At 32.9% G+C, this 20,955-nt stretch overlaps 1 protein-coding gene across 1 annotated transcript in view; it reads right to left on the bottom strand.

Annotated features, from left to right (window-relative positions):
• LOC133202701 (cytosolic purine 5'-nucleotidase-like) overlaps positions 1–20,955 on the bottom strand; it is a 64,286-nt gene that overhangs the window by 33,293 nt on the left and 10,038 nt on the right. Inside the window, exons 4-5 of the mRNA XM_061338559.1 lie at positions 14,571–14,688; positions 10,171–10,266 (exon numbers count right to left, since the gene is read on the bottom strand). Coding sequence (XP_061194543.1) covers positions 10,171–10,266; positions 14,571–14,688 — 214 coding nt within the window. The remainder of the gene's footprint in view (positions 1–10,170; positions 10,267–14,570; positions 14,689–20,955) is intronic.

Below are 20,955 nucleotides of genomic sequence, written 5' to 3'. Positions count from 1 at the left end.
AGTTTTTTTTTCTTTACACAAGATGGTTTTTAAAATTTTTATTCTTAATTTCTTTAACCTGTTTTAGTGCGTCACATACTATACATGTATCAGTAGCATGTCGGAAATGCGACCCTGCCAACACTTAGGTATATAACTCAATAGACCAAACTAAATGGTAAAGAACTGAGAGTTTTTTTTTTTCTTTTCCGACCATCTGCCTGCCTTTTGGAAACACATGTTTTATGAAATACAAATGCACAAAAACTATGCAAAGGCGCATGACATACCGCTGATCTTATAAATAGGCCCACGATGAAGAAACCAAAAATTCTGATACTTTTCACCTGCTCTCGTATAATTAATGTCAATTTTTATGTATACTTCAGCTCTTTTTTTTTTTTAATGAGAAGTGCTGAAAATTAACTTGTGATACTCTCTAATGAATATAAAGTTTCACGCTAATTAATTTCCATTCTGATCTTTAAACGAGAGATACTCTCTTTTAGATTTTTATAAACTCTAAGTGTTTTAGTAGTGTTTGAAAGAGTGCAGACCTAAATTTTTGGTATTCCCAAAAACTGTAATACACACTTTATAACTTTATGGATAAAAGTATGCATAAAATCAGATATTTCAGATTCATAAAATTGATTTTGCTCTGCTCATGCAGATAGCTAGTGTAAACTCAAAAGAAAATGAGGGAGTGGGGAAATTTATATTGTTCCAACTACTTCTCCCCCCATTGACAAGGTTATCTGTGTTTTCATTAATTTTACAAGTCAATTAAGATAGGTAGTTTTCTCTCTTTCTGATGGCTAAGAATTCTCACACACATTACAGCAATAGCTTGTGAAGTTTTTGGCATCATTTAACATCATATGGGAACTAACGGCAGGAGAGGAAGCACCAGCTGATGATCTTATTGAGAAATTCAATAAACCTTCTAACACCAGAGTCAAACTCTGACATTATTGTGTGGTAAATAAAGTTTAAATAATAACATTTCCTCATTCAAGTTAATCAGCAGAGAAAAGAATGTGTTAAAATTCTATGATTTATTTGTAAATGTTCATGCAAAATGGAATGCTTAAGATAGAAATCATCCATGAATCATCATATACTATACAAAATTCTAAAAGCTATTTTCCATCTCTTCATCTTTCAAAGGCAAAATCATAATTTTTGTACACTTTTGTATTCAAATAGTAAACTTTTCATTTTTCTCTGACAAATTTCTTTGAAACAGTATCCAAACATACATAAATAAAAAAAAAATTAGCAATTATCTTTGAAACAGTATCCAAACACACTTCAATAAAAAAAAAAATTAGCAATGATAATGAACACCAAAAGTATACAAGAGTCAGTCAACCTGCTTTGTTGATTGTACAAAAGAACCTCATTACGAGTGACAGCTCATGACAAGGCCAGGTCATATCGCACACAGAAGCTGAGAGGCTCGGGAGCAGATCATCAGGTGATACTGCCAATCATAGTCCTGACTCTGGTGCCTCCTGACCTGGTGACCAATAAGGGTGACATCCCTCGCACAATGCAGCCTCATTATGAGCTGGCTATCCTGTATCAGACGTACGTACATTATCTGTCTCAAAAAAGTAATCTTAGTCTCAGAAACCCCTTTTCTGATTCGTCACGTAATGAATTTTAACTCAGTTCGTTGCAATAAATATTTATTTGGTTTCTTTTAAGCTTGTGTTCAGTCATGCATGACCAAAGGACCAACAGAAGATTTCTGTTTCTATAGAAACCCATTGAACCTGAGTAGGTCATAATGTTAGCTTTCAACTCGTATTTGAAAACAAACCAAATAAGCCACAAAAAAGATATTATTTATGGTCCTGAATTCAATACAGGGTGGTTCTTGAGAGATTTTCCGCTTTTGTTCTCTCTGACACCTGCTTGCCAATCGCAGTATCAATGTCCTCTCTTCTACAGAAACTGTTGCAAACAAACTGAAACAATCCGTGTATCAAGTTTTTTCAACTCAAACTCATAAGTACAAATCCTTGATAAGATCAACTTTTAACTTTCATTCTGTTACCGATCTGTAAATATGCCCTGTTATGAACAAACACAGCAGCTGGGATTAATTACCTCATGACATAGCATTTAATTTCTTCCCACCCTTCTAGATCAGGAAAACACCCACAGAATACTGAAATCAAACCATAACAGCAACTTAAAACAAGATTTTCTCCTAAACATGGTATCTGTTTGACTGAGTTTATATTTAACAATGGAACAGACGGGTCCATTGAACACCTCTGCGCACCTGTCCAGTTTTCTTTAAGAATTCCCACACTTTTAAATCATGAATGCAGCTGCTGAATGAAAAAATAATACAACTCAATTCATATTAATCACTATTTCCCAAGAGGATCTATTTTTTTCATATTGATTTATGGAACAAAAGACCAGTGATTCGTCAAAATTGAAATTTGATACAATGAGTGTATGCAGTTTTGCCACCCCAAAATAACTACGATTTACTGTTTTGGAGTATTTCAAGTTCTGCCATTTGTCATTGTTTTAAATACATTCCAACATCATTACTTCTGCAAAAAAAGTCATTTTCTTAAAATAGGGGTTATTTTAAAAAAGCATGAAAGAAACTCATTAGAACCCTGTTGGGCAATCAATTTAACAATCATTTTGCAAGAAAAGGTCTTCCCTAACCATCATAAATGTAGGGATGAGATAAGATAAAGAGAAGATTCAGTGCTTTACAACATGACTGAGAATGCAGAGAGAGCCCGGAGAACATGATTTGGCTCTTACCAAAAGATATCATAGGACACCCTGTAGATTCAATCACTTCGTTTATCTACAGAACAATAATTCGCAACATTTAGCAGCATATAACACAGTCAATTCTTACATGATGAAGAGGGAGATGAATAGAATGATTGACATTGAAACTTCGTGTAAAGAAAGCCAAAACATATAATGATAAACCTAACTCTCACTCATCATCCCATCATATAAAAATTAATATTTAAAAACATATCTAAACAGCTGTGCTAGTTATTAAAAAAAAAAATTGTAATTTTTTTTAATGAAAAATTTGATAAATGTTTAACACACTGTGTATAAAATTTTGCAAAGAAAATTAACATTCATAGAAAATAACTGGATTAATTTAAACACCTGATCTTGGATATACCATGTACTGCTTGATTATCAAAAGGGAGGGTTTAGGGGCAAGTTAAAATACAAGTGTGTGGGTTGGTATTATTTCAGTTGTTTTAAACAGATCACTTTCTTCAGAAATCAATTATCAACAAGAATATAATTTGTGGTTTGGAAACTTTTTAAGAATTTATAGTTTCTTCTGCACCTAAGATACTCTTGAAAAGGTCCAAGTTTTTTGGCCTGCCGATCCAATGTCTGCCACAAGCCCGCACTGAAGAAGCTCACTTCAGCTTACATTTCCTAAACAATCCACATCTTTCTGTTTTTTTGACATGATAATGGCTGGTGTCTGATGCCACTTTGTTTAAATAATTCACTTCTGCAGAGTGTAAATCGCTTAGTAGAGGATTAACAAGTTTACAATAGAATTAGCCCAGAATCATTAAGTTTGAATTAAGACTTAAAATTCAGTGTACTGCTCTGAGCATTTTCCACTTATAAAACCACTGCTCTGACATAATCAGACAATCACTGTGTGCTGCTTCTAAAATGTCTTCTTACATTCAAAATCACATGCCAGGAGGAAAATTTATTGATCTCTCCTTATAATGGTCGGCTCCTCAGTGAAAGTTTTCGGTAAGAATCAGCAATTTAATAACAGGACATGAAGAAAGATATTTATGTGAAACAACAAGCATCTTACATTAAGGATCTTTAAAAGATTGCCATTGTAATTTTAAGAATTTCCTAAACTTTGTACTTTTTGAACCTTCAAACAGAAAAGAGTTACATCACAAAAAACTTTTCGGTGTACTGAAAAAAATTGATTTTATGTATCCATAAATATTCAGAAAATGCATGATGTTTACAAAATTTGCATCACAATAAAAATTTTCAGAAATCTGCAAACCTGAAACTTTGTAAGTGGAACTCTTTCTGAATTTGAAACAGATATCTGATGAATTAAAGCTTAATTTCAAAAAATGATACTTATGAACCAAATCTTGAAAAAAGGTAGTTGAGCCCATCAACCCATCCTATACACAATGCAGCTCTCTATCACCTTTCCTAAGAGAGTTCAATCACAATGTCCTTGACTGAACCCATTTACCTAAAGACCCACAATTGTTTTTAAACCAATCAACTTAAGAAACAAATTTAAAATTCAATTTTCACTTTGATGCCAGAGGTTGTCTGTCCCAATAAATCTCGATTGGCAAGGGTTAGTCTGAGCATGTCTATAAATATGCTCACAGGAGCAGGAGAGCTTATTTATTCTATAGCACTGCTTAACATTATAAATTAAATTGTTTCATCCCAATTGACTGTCATAAAATAAGGTCACTGTCATCATTTCAGTACCTTGATTTCCTGTTTTCCTTTTCTATAATAACATATACATATGTTACCTGTGTATATCATTATCTTCAGAAAATTTGAAATTTTATTATGGTATTTCCCCTCATTAAAGTGCAGTTCTTAATACCCATAGTTTTGAATAGGACAGTAATGAAACATAACTTTCACATTTCTTAAAGCTAATCTGCAGGGTTGAAAATACTTCAAACAAATGAAAAACATTTAGGTTTCACTGAAATTGTAAAGACTAAATTGTCTTTCCTTTAATGGTGCCGTTGCATTTTGCTATGCAAACACTGCTTACAATGCAAGAAGCTTTAAATCCTGGAGTTTGATTTATCCTTAAAAACTTTCCTGTTTGTAAAGAAAACAAAACTGTTATGAAGTGGGATTAAATATGATGAAAATCTGAAGAACATCTCTAAAAATACTAGCTCTGAGCAGTGTGAGTAAGAAAAGAAATCTTTATAACATTCTCTTTCTCTCAAGCCAAATAATGTGTTCACAAAAATAATTCAATTGGACTAAGTTGATATATCTTTAGTGTAAAAATTGTAATATTCATGCATGATGAAGACATTTGTTTTTTACAACTATAGTAGCCATCAATCTTCCTAGAGTACAGGCAATAGTAGAGCGGAACAGATTGTAAATCTTTCCAGATATGACAATGAACAGAACCCTGGAATAATGACCAAGATGGATGATGAACCGGAGCAACTAGGCTTCTTGAAACAAGATCACACTGACCTTCCCACCTGTTCATAAAAAATAATAATAATCTCCCATCAATGTGTACTCCAGTGTAAAACCTGACCCAGCGTACAGCAGACAGCCATCAAACCATTGGGTCGCCAGTTCTCATTACCAGGGTACTTGGGTCAGTCACTTGGTCAGGTTTTATAGAACTTTGATACTCACTCACTCAAGCAGCTCTATATGATATACCCTTGACCTGAAAAGAACTTGATTTTTAAGTGATTCCATGTTTGCAGATTTGTAGACTTTCATATGGTATCCATGCACCCTCTTCAATCAGACACAGCTTTTCTACAGAGTTAATGGTTATTTCAGTTGTGTGGCATCTGACCAGCATATATCATCTTCCCTTGATGGCTCTAGAAAAAAATTAATTGTGCTTCGTGGCATACTAAATTTGTTCAACAATGACCAAAATGAAAAGGCATAAAAAAGGAAGTTTTTTTTTCATACAGAAAATACAAGGTCCTTTGGAGCTATATTAATTTCAGGCCTTAAAGAATAATGATCCAAATCATAGGGTAAATATTACTGGGACAATATGTCTTAAGAAGATTTAAAACAGGTTTATATCTGTACAAATGCAATGATCATGTGACAAAAGACAAGGGGAAATAACTCTATCCCCAACAAACAAATTCACTTGTGTTATAAACATGAACAGACGTCAGTCTTCCATCTGTGAAACATTCAAATCAGCCATGAATTTACTTTAAATCTTCCATGTGATGCAGATGAAAGTAATACAACAAAGTTTGATCTAACGACCACAAGGTTTCAGATCTAATCCCTGCTATAATAAATATCATTTGGACTGAATGTACTTTGGCAGTTGTTGAAATGTTCAATACCAGACCTCATTAATTCAATTACTGCAGGTTCGTTCTTTGGTCAGAGGTACCTATGGATAACTGCAGAAAATACATTTGTTTGCTATTACAATAATATATCCCAATAGATGCATTCCATTAAGTGGCCAATGTACACAAGTTTCATGCTTGCACATATATCTTGTCATAGAGGTATACCAAATATCTGATACGAAAGCAATAGGCTTCCAGTACAAATTTATTGTGCAACAATATCATTAAATGGGATTGGTGATCATTCGTTTCTAATATATTGAGCTATACATACTTACTCTCGGATCTGGCACTATGTACCCTAGCTATGTTATATCTGTGAAAATCCAAACAATCAACATTTACAGATAAGTTCAGGAACACCGGGCTAATGTATCAAAATATTATTTCACCTTTTTTTGCCAAGATGATACAGAATAAGTAACACATTTAATATATATGTATACTAAGTATTTGTAAAATGTCAACTCTATAAATCATTTTTTTTTGAAATAGTATATATGGTAATGCTTTTTAATGTATGCAGAAGTTAGAAGATTATGGGAATTATAAATAACTTAAGATCTAGAAAAAATACATCCGATACTGTACACTCATATCTATACACGTATTTAAATACAGGTGTAGGGAGACACAATGGCAGGTCAACAGCTGGAGAAGTATACCATACAACATCAAATAAATTCACAGCTATGCAAAAATCAGCAATTTAGAATGTCATAGCTCGAATTTTACACCACCAAGTAATATTTCTTCATACTGTTATGTCTAAATATCCATCTTAATATACACAGCGGCTTCGCAAATACTTGGTACAAATTTTGGGACATGACCTCGCAGCGCATCAATTTTTTTTTCTGAATGGGACGATCTTAAACTTGCGGACTTTAACTGTGCATGCATCATATTTTTTAATTTACTTCTCATTCATATGTGCATAAACAGGAAGTGTGGCTTTCATACCTAAATATCTTTTTTTTTATTCTCTATATCCTGGGTGTCAAATGCACCCTGAAAGATAAAGCAGCTGTATACACCTGCCACATTCATTCAGGAAATCTGACAAGATTTGACCTAATTTGGAGAGAAAAATCAGGGCATAAACAAACCCCCAAAAAAGTTTTTATCACTCCAAAGGCTTAAAAACATTTCTATCATCATAAAAGTAAAGCAATTTAATTGCCTCTATAAAAAAAAAATATAGCACACTTCTATTAACTATCTCATTTTTCTATATAAAAACTTTTTACTTATCTCATTTTACTGCACATTAGGGCCTTTAAAATTATATTAAAAGAGGGTTTACTAGGCTCTTTACAGAATTAACTTTATCAATGTTGGCATGATTTATGCTTAAATGTATATTACTGAAGAAAATCAAGTGTGTCTTTTTAATGTTCCGATCAAGATACAAGTTGCTAATGCACTTACAGACCAAGAAAGTTTTTGGGGTACAATGTATGGTACAATTAATGTCAACTGTCAAATGAAATATTTAATTCAAAATTATTTTACATATAAATGTACTGCCAAAATTTATGATTTTCTTCCTAACTTTAATGGACTTGTTTTTGGAGCACAAACTAAGTACTAGTAAATGTATATTTCAACTTTTACAAACCCCGAGGAAAAATACCCTAGTCTGTGAAACACATTTATACAAAAGTTCCGAGGAAGACATACAGTCTTGTATTCAATGTTGATTTTGAAAACTAAAACTCTTTAATATTATCAGGACACACCATCTCCAACCACCTGCTATGCATGCAAATACAGAGTTAGCACCCTTGGTCCAAATGAAAGAGGGCTCTGTACTCGAGAAACCCAGAACAAATGTTACAAAAGACTGGAACCCTGTCTAGTCTGCACAGAACACAGAAAAGAGTCGCTGATCAACATCACGATCAATCTCACTGGAGCCTGTTATATCCTTCCAACACCCTAACTTCCAACTTGCTAAAAAAAGTGATGAAATCGGCTGTGGTTAAAAGCAATTGTTAATAGATTTTAAAAGAACAGCAAAAAGATGTTCAGCTCTTGTTTGATGTTCAGAAGGAATTTTGTTGATACAAATCAAAGGTTCCTGAAGAAAAAAGGTGGAAGAGATGCAATATAACAGAAGGAAGAAAACAATGATAGCAGCAGAAGAAAATATTATATGTTGTGGTGTCTTTTAAAAAAAAACTTCTAAAAGAACTTTGAAGTAGAACCACATGGACAACATTAAAGAGAAAATGGCCTTTAAAGTGCAGCAATCGTAATGTCAGCTGCTCTCCATACTTCTTAAAGGATCCATCACACAATAACACATCCTGGTCTCTGTGATCATGGTGTGTAATCATCTCCCACAAAGACAGTTCTCTACCCTTACACACGTCCCCAGACTTCAAACGCACAGGTGATGCCTGAATAGACTATATACATCAGCATCTTTTTCACAATTATTTTCATGAAATTTTCTGGTCTATTATCTTTCAGGAGCTTAAAACTTACATGTACCATGTTATTGCAACAGAATGATAATTGTTAAAATTATCAAAGAATTTTTTCATCATGATCTTAATTGCAATATGGTAAAGGTGAACAAAATTTAATCCTGCCTTCCAGCATCCCTTTTTTTTCTTCATAGACTATGTCAATCTTTCTTTTTTATATTTTTAAATATTCAGAGGAACATCCTTTTAATGAACCAGTTGGCAATGCCTGTTTCCATCCTTTTTTTTCTTTGTTTTTTTTTTAAATAAAAGAACAAAGTTTGAAGATGCAGTGATGCATTGATAAAAACATCTGCAGTGGAATAAATGCAAAAACTACAAATCCTTTATTTACCATTTTTTAAAACTATAAAATCCTATGCATCTGTGCCATGCGTCATTCGAATATCCTCTCACATAAACATAATTTGCAAAAAGATTTTCAAGTCATGTACTCCACTGTACTCTCTCTCTCCGTACAGAAAACATATAACCTACATTTGTGACTGGGCCATCACAGATTTTTTTTCTCTAAGATTTAGAATTTCGTATTTTGATAAACCTTTAATTCACTTTGGTTTGAGTTGTCAAGCAGTCTGCCTATTTAAAGTTTTTTTTTAAGGAAATTTGGTGACTCCATCAAAAGGTTTAGGATACAAGTTTCGTAAATTAAGGCATAAATTTTGAAATCAATATTTTTAGCAACCACAACTGTCTTGTCTAAGAATATCAATGATTTATTTAGGCATCATCTGTATGTAGTCAGTATTTTTTTAATACTGTCTTGTTAATTACTTTACTTCTGTTAAAAAGATTTATAACTCAGCAGAGGACTTAAGCATTTTTTTTATATCCCAACTTTGTATACACAACAACATCCTGTTGTTTTCTATCAAGATACGATATTTCTATGACACCGTAGACAGAAATATATGTTACCTCATTTATAAAAGTCAAGCCTCCAGTAACGGGAAAAAATCATCTTACCAATGCACCACTTAAGTTTTTTTTTATACTGACCTACCAAAATTTATCATTTTTGCAACTTTTACACAAGTCAAACAACTGTTCTGAATCTATCAAAAAAAGAATTCTAACAACATTTTAAAAAAACAAGTAGAAATGAAAAATGAGCTTTAGAGTTCTAAAAAGTTTGTTCATTTAATTGCCTGTATAGATGATTATTTAATTGTCTTTGTTCCGCATCAGGAATAAGAATTCTTAAAACAATTTTGATTTAATACAATCACATGTCCATTGTCCACTATAGAAGAGAAAGCATGGATTCTCAAAGCACCTCAAAAGATCAGCACCTGGCACCTCAAAGCATCTCAACAGAACCTCAAAGCACCTCAAAAGATCAGCATCTGGCACCTCAACAGAACCTCAAAGAACCTCAAAAGATCAGCACCTGGCACCTCAAAGCACCTCAACAGAACCTCAAAGCACCTTTTTTTTTAAAATAAACCTCTAGTTTACTGACATTCCCAGGTAAGTGATGAAAACTGAACCTTTTCTAAAATTTCATTTGAGACTAAGCTCAGTGACATATAATATTATACTGTACCTTTGAGACTTACATTTTTAGGAACTTGAAGCCGTGAACACAAACTAAGATGTTTCCATAGGGATCGGCTTTTATTATATTCCCATACTCCATGTCAAACCACAGCCCTCTGAAATAAAATACAGGTCTTCATACAGAGAAAAATATTTTAATTTTTTAATATTAAGGCTTTGAGTTTCCATGATGAATGACAGAATCTTAAGTTCTATCAAATTCCTTTTATTATATTGATCATTCTTTCTTTTAAAAACTTGAATTTTTGTTTTTCAAGGTGTAAGATATCATGAAGCATGGTCACATCACAATGAACATTCTATTCATTTGGATTTAAAATGAAATATTACACTTTCTTTGTCTTCAGTAGCTTTAATTTTTTTAAAAGGAAATTACATCATAATGTTGAATAAGCATTTCTTAATAAAATATTTCAATCTCTTTCACTTTAAAAAAAAGAAACGAGACATAGTTGATCAACTTCTGTGTCAACCCTTATCGCAATGTAAAACAGGAAGTCAATCTTCTGCAAGCGAAGGTGATTGGGGGAAACCCTCAGTGGGATGCTGCAGATAAACGGTATCCCCGCAATGCACATCAAGTGTTACTGAAAAAACTCAACACCCGATAACATCGCGTATTGATGAGTGGACTCTCACCGGAAGCGTGGTAACAAAAAAGAAAATATATTGAAATCTTATGTATTTTCAAGACGTGACGCCACTGGGTTAAATTAAATGCAGGTTTTGGAGAAATTCTGATGTCAAACTTAATTGAAAATAAGCAAAAAAGCAGCATTTCAAGGATGCGGGCGTATTCCACTAAGATTTTAAGAGTCATTATACACTCGGGTTATTATCAATATTGATCTAAATGAAATATATCACAATTTCTGATCAGTTCACATGATTTAAATAATTTAAATGATCTTTTTTAAATCAGCTGAGCTTTAATTAAGAATAATGTAACCTAAGAGTGGCTACAAAGTCAGACACACATGTGGAAATTCAATTTTGTTCCTATATTATGCCTTCCCCCACGGAATAAGAGTTATGAAATCATAGCATGAAATTAATATGTGATTCCTATCTCTATGCATTAAGTAGGAGCCCTTCATTTTATTTTTATTTCCAGAACCTTAAAAAAATATACAGAAGTATCTAGCATCTGTGATGAATAAAACACACAGCAAATATGTCATAATGAATGAATTATTTGGGGTTCCAGAGCTTGAATGCTGTCTAGAAGATTAACCATATGCCAATCCCTGAAAAAAAAATCTTCCCTATCATGAATTAATTGTTTTTAATTTCTATTACTACCATTAACTAGGAAAAGATCTGCAAAGAATTAACATGGCATCTCAAAAGGTTGTAGATGCATAAATCAAATGAAAACCGGAATCAAAGGGATTTGGTATACACCAGTTCCCACTTCTGTTTTACTGACTGTTGTGTACAAATTATCAAATTATGCAGAATTACAGAAACACAGGCCATTGTTATGGAGTGTGAAGTGTCTTTAATGTTCTTCTTTGGACAATGATTGAATTAAAGACATTACAGATCTCACACACCCTAACTGTTCTCAGAACATTTTCTTTCCAATTTCTAACACTGCATGGAAATAGTGTTTAATAAGGTAAAATATCAGTGGTTGAAATTTTTCATCTAAATGAACCATTATAAAGTTGTTTGACTTATATATTCATCATATATGAAACTAAAAACCTGTAATGACTTCTTTTTTTCAGCTTTTAACGTTAATTGTAAATTGATGAGCAGTTTTCTTTACAAAACTGACATTCTAAAACAATATCTACGTGAACGACATTCATATTTTACAACTGAATCATATTTCATGTCTTCATTCCGTTATTTTTATACCTATACCTGATATGTTTTGTAGACTGCCAAACTTAAAACAAGAAACATCAATAATTTAAAAAAGAGTTAATTTACAAATCACAAGGATCACTAAATACTGTAAATGCAACTTAAGATTTTGTTTTTAGATCAAGATTAATACATTTGGGTAAAATCTTGTTCAATTGATAGTCTGAAGAGGTTTAATAGCTTTTAATATGTTTGGTGCAGACATGACCTTTTGTACTTAAGGGATTCCTCCAGTAGGGTAGCAAAGATATCAAATTTGGATTCTGGAAATGTTACCATGTCGTACATTTAATGCTCACATAATATCCTACAAGTAATATATCTTTGTTCTGAATTCTAAGAAAACTCTCTATTCAATTTTCAATATCTAAGTTACTTATATCAATATTTTAATCCTTATAATTATACAGAAAAACTTGTCTGATCTGCATGCTGTGTATTCTGAAATCTTGCCTATTGCAATAAAAACTTTAAGTCCCTTTCAGTGGTGTCTCATCCAAAATGTTATATCTTATCCGAAATAGTGTACACACTATATATAGCATACACAGAGATCTCTGAGATTCTGTACGTCCCAGCTGTTTTGCTGTTATTAATAAAACTTATAAATAAAAATTCTTTGTTACATTTAAAAAGATTTTTATGAGGATATTTTCTGTAACATGATAGTGTCCATACGCTACACAATTATACAAAACAAGAGGCCCAGGGGCCACATCGCTCACCTGAGCACTCTGGCTAGGAAAAAGCAGAAATCAGTTCAGTCTTGAAAACTTTTGATATAAAAGTGGTTCGAGGGGGGGGGGGGGGGGAGGGGGGGTTAATTTGAACTTGAATCTATACTTCAAAGGGATGCTTTTGAATTAATATGACAAATAATGGCTATGCTGTTCTTAGGAAGACAATTTTTATTGATATATCATTTGTATTCCTTTGTATAACTATGATCCCCTGTTATGGCCCCTTTATTCTCCTGGGGGGTCATGATTTGAATAAATTTGAATCTACATTACCTGAGGTTGCTTGCATTTAAATATGACTAATTATTGCTTTGCTGTTCTTCAGAAGAAGATTTTAAAAGGCTTGCTTTTTCCCATGTATTCCTATGTAAAACTTTGATCGCCCATTGTGGACCCACCTACCCCTGGGGGGTCATGATTTAAACAAACTTGAATCTACACTACCTGAGGATGCACCCATAAAAAAAAAAAAACCAATCATGGCTTTGCTGTTCTTGAGAAAAAGATTTTTACAAATTTTTCCTATGTATTTCATGTAAAACTTTGATCACCCATTGTGGCCCCACCTTACCCCCAGGGGTCATGATTGGAACAAACTTGAACCTGCACTACTTGAGGATGCTTCCATGTAAATATGACCAATCATGGCTTTGTTGTTCTTGTGAAGAAGATTTTTACAGATTTTCCCTATGTATTCTTATTTAAAACTTGGATTGCCCATTGTGGCTCCACCCTACCCCCGGGGATCATGATTGGAACAAACTTGAATCTACACTACCTGAGGATGCTACTATATAAATATATCCAATCATGGGTTTGCTGTTCTTGAGAAGAAGATTTTTAAAGAGTTTTCCTATATATTCCTATTTAAAACTTTGATCATTCATTGTGGCACCACCCTACCTCTGGGGGTCATGATTGGAACAAACTTGAATCTTCACTATCTGAGGATGCTTCCATATAAATATGACCAATCATGGCTTTGCTGTTCTTGAGAAGAAGATTTTTAAAGAGTTTTCCTATATATTCCTGAGTAAAACTTTGATCGCCCATTGTGGCCCCACCCTAGCCCCAGGGATCATGATTGGAACAAACTTGAATCAACACTACCTGAGGATGTTACTATATAAATATAACCAATCATGGCTTTGCTGTTCTTAAGAAGAAGATTTTTAAAGAGTTTTCCTATATATTCCTATTTAAAACTTGGATCATTCATTGTGGCCCCACCCTACCCCTGGGGGTCATGATTTGGACAAACTTGAATCTACACTACCTGAGGATGCTTCCATATAAATATGACTCATCATGGCTTTGCTGTTCTTGAGAAGAAGATTTTTAAAGTTTTCCTTTATATTCCTAAGTAAAACTTTGATCGCTCATTGTGGCCCCACCCTACCCCCGGGGGTTATGATTTGAACAAATTTGAATCTACACTACCTGAGGATGCTTCCATATAAGTTTCATATTTTCAAGCACAGTGGTTCTTGAGAAGAAGATTTTTAAATGATGCCATTCATTTTTCATGAATTCATGATTATCTCCCCTTGGAAGAAGGCATGGCCCTTCATTTGAACAAACTTGAATCCCCTTCACCCAAGGATACTCTGTGCCAAGTTTGGTTGAAATTGGCCCAGTCGTTCTGGAGAAGAAGATGAAATTGTGAAAAGTTTACAACAATAACAACGCTGACGATGATGACGGACGAATTTTGATCAGAAAAGCTCACTTGAGCCTTCGGCTCAGGTGAGCTAAAAAGCATGAAATGTAAAAAGTTTTCTGACCTGATTGGAAAGGTTGGATCATACTTGAACTCTTTAATGGCATCAGGATATCCAATGGTGACGATGGCATCTCGGATGAGATCAAAACCCAGTGTTTCATACTCAGGAGATTTGTACACTACAAACATTATATATTTACTATAAAGGACGATGTGTCAGTCTTGATTGTCACAAAAAAGGCATAAAGTTTCACTCTCTAAAAAGTTCATAAGTTATAATTGTATTTTTCAGTTATGATTTTGTGGAAAGCATGAAATATCTTAAGGTAAAAAAAAACAACATGAAATATCTTCAGGTAAAAAGAAGAAAAAAAATTATTGATTACAATTATATAATATATTGTTGACTATTACAAATTCCCTTTTATAGCAAAATGCTTCGTACACATCATTGATTAGGACTGTTCTAAAGTTTCATAATACTTGTACTAGCTTCTACCGGTACATGAAATCAATTTTTGACATTATACTACTAACAAAAGACGTCAAAATTAAATTTTTAAAAAGTCAAAAGATAATTTTGTAGAATCTTACGAGGATGTCTTGATGTTAAAATTACTGCTTGCAAGTCAGCACAATGCTAAATATCCAGTAAGGTCATATGATAAGTACATACATGTAATTTATATTAAAAAAATATTTTTCGAGAAGAAGAGGAAATTTTAAAAATTCCTAAGTTATAGAAATTCTCTAAATTTTATTGCTTGGGGATGGCACCTGTGCAGAAATACTCCGAGACTCATATAGTTTCTTTTCAAATGGTTATAAAAATTCACACATATACTATTTCCCTACCAATTTACTAAAGAACACGAATTATTATAAAAAACTTGAGAAACATGTTTCCTAATTTCTTAACAATGCAAAGTATGAAATGCACATCTTTAATGTCATTCCTGAACTTAAATTGAGTGGGCAGATAAGATGTTAATTTTTATTCTACACTGAACTGAAAAAAATACTTAAAAAAGAAAACAATAAATAAGACAGGAGAGCTTGTTTAATTGTGGAATACATCATTTAGAAATATTTCAGGGAGTGTTGCTACAGAAGTTGGAATTTTCATCTCAAGAGTCGACAGTTGCCCAAAATTGTGTTAATCGTCTTTCTTTCAAACAGAAATCAAAAGCAGGCATACTTTGTATTTAGTACAGTACGCATTGTAATCTAGGGACAAACGTGCCGTAATCATAACTGTAAAAATATTTCCAATGAGTACCGTTATCATTCTCAATTTCTCTGACAATTCATTCACAAACACAAGTGTCAATCACCGTTATGATTGGCATTCAGATGAAAATTTATAAAATTATGTATGCATCATCAAGTTGATACAATCCCATATAATGGGTGCAGTACCAGGATGTATGGAGTATATTTTGCATTTTTATCTAAGATTGACATTAAAAAAGGATGGATTTTACAAAATTTAAGATCAAAACTGATGATTTTGCTTAAATAGTTGTAATATTTGTAAAATCAATACGGGCTAGAATACCAATCTCCATGTCAAAATCAAGATTTCTCTAATTGTGTACTTGAGCATCCGTGCTTTTGAGATAGGGGGAAAAAAAAGTTTTTTCCCAAAAGGCAACAAATTGATTTTCTGTAGTTTAATGCATTAAAAGTGTCATTTTTATGCTTTGTAACACACCCAACATAAAATTACCTAGAATGTCAAATACCTTATTTTGATACATGACTACAGTATAAATCTGTGTAGGATCATACACCTCACATCAGATTGTACCTGACTTTACGACTTAAGCCAGTACCTCTTTTCTGACCACGTTAAGGGAAGGCAACTTATCCTGACCTGTGAGCACCTTGACCTTATATACTTAACACATAAAGGTACAGTACTGGCCAAACATCTGGTACTCGGCATTCATAAGGTCAACATCACATGCCCCACATTACCCCATCATGTGCATGCATGTTAACATGTCTCATAGTGTTGCATAGTTTGTCCGTCTTGCTATTTCTTTATCATCAATATTTTTTTTAGACTTACTTTTTTTTTTTTTAATAAAAATGTTATTTGTAGGTAATGCACAAATATTAAAACACCAAAATTTGTGCATTTCAGTCTAATTAATTTCCTAGTGTACACGATTACTCAAATATTTCATAGTCAGAGTAGAAAGACAGTTTATCAATGTCAAAAAGACACCAAAGTTATAGGCACTTGTTGACAACTATGTAAACCCAATATAAATGACTTCTTTTTGCATGAAAACACATGTCCTTTTGACAAAAAGTCAGAATTTAGATTGTAATTTCTTCCACATGGGTAAGACTACTAGGTCAAAATACAAAACAAAAAGAAAACCACTTTATTTGCATTTTTACATAGTCTATTGCAGTAACTGATTATAGATCACAGCAAGTCTGCATCCAAATGTAGCTAATCCTTCCACTGGGTTTAGAATGAAATGATTGGCTTCTACATTTCATGTGTGCATCTGAATTAAAAGATTCTTTGATAGTCGGCACTAAATCACAGTTATGTCATCAGGAACTCACGGCCATTTCCTGTTGATTCTCATTACAATCTTTTTACCATCCTTCTTTACTCAAGACCACCAGTAAGAACAAAGTATCAAGGTGATCGTAAAGTCAACACCCTGTCAATCGGGATAGGCCGTAGAAAATGGTCACTTCCTGACCGTTTTTATCTCCGCCTGATTTATACCTCATCAGGACCATCCGAGACATTGACAGAATTGCCCTGTGTCCACTTCAAATGTATCTTTATAGGTCATGCCCACCTAGATAAGCAACATTTGTCATTATATTATGGTTTTTCCCCAGATATTTCAATGAAATTAAAGATGGCTATTACTTTTTATGACTTTTATAGGCAAGCTGATGGACCATCTTTCTACACATTGGAATTGCAATCATTATAATGTTTTTCATTGTTGGGATACTGGTCAAGTTGAGTGCTTTAATTTTTCTTTGAGAACCTCCACTCTGAAATCCACAAAAATGCCACTCCTGTTTGAGAGCAAATATTTGCTCTTAAATTTCGGTTTAGTATAATTTATTTCTTTTGAATTTATTGCTATGGAAATTGGCTATGCATAAGGAGAAAAATTAAATTACCTGTCACATTATATCCAATGATTTTCGGCAAGGAGACACAAAACTTTTGAAACCAAAAATATCTTCAAATTGTGTTCAAGGTTCATGTCATAAATCATAAACCACAATAATAGATTTTAAAAAGCAGCAAAGTTTAATGTACAGATAATTTCTGCAATGAAGGATATATTTCTTCAGATGCTTAAACACATTTATTATTTTAAAAGTTTTGAAATGTAATGTATGCAGAAAATTTACACCCCTCATATCCCTGGCAACTTTTAAAAAAAACCCACAAATATCATACTATACTGGAAAGTGCAACCATTCAACTGAATAGTTAACTTAGAAAGATACTCTATCTTGATGGGGGCAGTAAAAAATCAATCTTTAAGATATTTTTTTATGAATCTTTCTTAAATTACATTTATTTAAGACTTAATGCATTGAAATACAACACAGCGGATGTTGTTTTGACCGACGATAAAAATGAAGCATCTCTTATTTATAATTCTCGACTTTCAATTTATGGCCGTTTTTCCTGATCTGAATGCATTATCATTTTGAAACTGTATAATTAATGTGTAGTAAAATCTATATTCATAAAGTTGTAAGATGGGTCAGTATACATCTCATAAATCTTTATTATTGGTTTTTCCGTATTCATTTAAAAAACTTATTACTATAAACCACAAAAAAGCATTATAATACTTGTGTGACACTCACTCTATGAAACTGGATTTTTTTCTTTCCAAGCAGGAATTAAACCCAACTGCTTTTCAACAAGCCTTTTTTTTAATACAAGCAGAGAAAGAAATCCTTTACAGATACATACAAATACATAATAAAAATATTAACAGGAGATTTTTATATTTCTACAGTGAATTTCATTTGTACTTCTCTTACAACTGACACTAAAAAGGGGGAAAATTCTAATGCTCCTTCCTAAGAAAGGAGAACACCTGGGACTATACAATTCACCGACTAATTCATAGGTACTCCTTTTCTACCCTCGTTTGCCCACTTGACCTACTTAAGTCCCTCCCATTTAGACACTAACCTGACTTTTTGTTGAGAAATCAACACAATTTACTGACAAATAAAGAGGACTGGACATTATGGGGATTTTAACGCTACCTTGATAAATAGAGATCTGGCAGATTATATAGTGAATTTAAAGTAATCAAGGCATTAGAGTAGCCCTATCTCATCTTTGAAGCTCAAGAAGATCACAAAGCAGGGCCAACAAAAGGTCCACAAATTACGAAACGTTTCCCAGCTCCAGGTAGTCATTTGTTCCTCTTTGTGACAAAATGTAATAATGTATTGAACATATTTACACGACAGATATGCCTAATCATTTTTCTGACCAAGATGAAAAAAGAGCCCATAAACAAGCTTGTCAGTAGTATCAAATAAATTTGAAAAGTAGGTCTGAACAGTTCTAGAGATGACTGGTTGACTTGACTACAAAAACAACTTTTACTCAACAAAATTAGTGTAAGTTAGATTTTCTGACCTATATTGAAAATGAACCACAAAATAGCTGAAGAAAAAGTGGACAACAACAGAAAGTATGTATTACGTACATTGTACATGTAGCTGGAATATAGTTAGTGAACACCAAACTCGGATGAAGCTACAAATTAACCCAAAGACCATAGAAAGCACTAAAATGAATTTAAAAAGTAAAGGAAACACCCCACCTCACCCTCATCAAAGATTCCTAATGACTTGATGCAGTAATCAATATAAAGTTGATTTTAATGCGAAATAAGCAATGTACAAGTGGTCATTCAGTCCAATTTTCACCCAACAAAACAATTTTCCCAGGAAGTGAAAGAATAATTACATGCCTAAGGAAAAGTTACACAGTATTAATGCTTTCTCCAAAATCTAAAACTAATAATGTGCACTCCGTCTAATGCATAAATAAAAGTAATTACTCCAAGTCTGCAAAGCACAGGCTAACACAATTATCATGAAATGATGTGAAGCACATTTTTAAAATCAAATGGATCTTGAGGAACCTGTCCTCCTTCATGCAAAGAAACCAAGTAATTGCATGGATTATTTAATAATGGAAAATGATTACAAAAACGTGAAATTCCTTAAATATCTATGGATTTTCTTTCCCCCAAGAACTTAAATATTTTGTTTCTTCTTTCAAGAAATTAATTCTTCTTGTCCCTCTTCTTGTTTTAAGAAATCAATTTTCCAAAAAGCTCTTTACGACAAAATTAATTTTTCGATACATGACAGAACATAAACAAATATATTTTTTACGTGGAAATCTTGATTCATAATTGCCCAGACAATGAAGTCTGCCAAAGTTTTCAGAATAATTGACACCAATGACAAATACTCTGCTGCTAATGCACAGAGAAGTGTAGGAGATAGGGCCAGACTTCAATGTAGGTAAATAACCTTTGTAGTTTCACATCCCTGCACTAAAGGAAGAAAAAAAAATCCTGCCACATGCTACTATTGTAAGGAAGACAAATAGATAATGTCAACTTTAATTCAGAGAAAGCAACAAAGGTGACCTGTTACAACATCAGAATTTTACCAGTTCGTGATATCTACAGCTTATTTTTTTACATTGATCGAGCTATATCTTTGAATGCAACAAGAATCTGAAATTTTTTACTACACAAATTTTTTTCCCAAGGAATATCATGCAATATTGAGTTAATACTCCCTTAAAAAAAATTTTTTCCAAGTGTCTGAAATTGCCAAGAAAATTTATACCATCATACACACACCTGTATAAAAATTTTGCCAATATCTTGTAAATTGATCAAGCAAAAAAGATCTGTTCTATAAGGAAATATATTGTGTATATGGAAAACACACTATAGATGTAGATATTGAATTGTGTGGGCAATACATCTCTAAGGATAGGATGAATGTGGATTTAAAATTTTACAGGAGAAAAATTTGGCAATACATATACTGCTCCCCCCCCCCACCTCTGTCCCCCGCTAAAAATAAAAATTAAAAAAATTTATTCTTCATATTTTGATGAATCATTACCCCTACATTCACCAAGAAATATCAGTAACACAATACTCTTAACACCACCTTTCATGTAAAGAAGACATTTTTTCAAAGGTGTTGGTTCCAAAACTACTGTATTATCAAAAACGATCAGGAACTGACACATATACCACTTCTTTCCCTCTGTAAAATGTTTGCCATTGTTTTCTCTTGTTTTACTGACAAAATAGATCAAAAAACAGTAACATTTGCTCAAAGTGGCACCCATTAGACAATCACAAAAAAAACCAAAAAACTGT

The sequence above is a fragment of the Saccostrea echinata genome, unplaced genomic scaffold (genome assembly GCF_033153115.1).
Source record: "Saccostrea echinata isolate AGI-Se365-2 ecotype Australia unplaced genomic scaffold, CSIRO_AGI_Sech_v1 ptg000047l, whole genome shotgun sequence".
NCBI lineage: Eukaryota > Metazoa > Mollusca > Bivalvia > Ostreida > Ostreidae > Saccostrea > Saccostrea echinata.
Note: the sequence above shows the minus strand (reverse complement) of the source record. Positions and strands in the feature narration are given on the sequence as shown.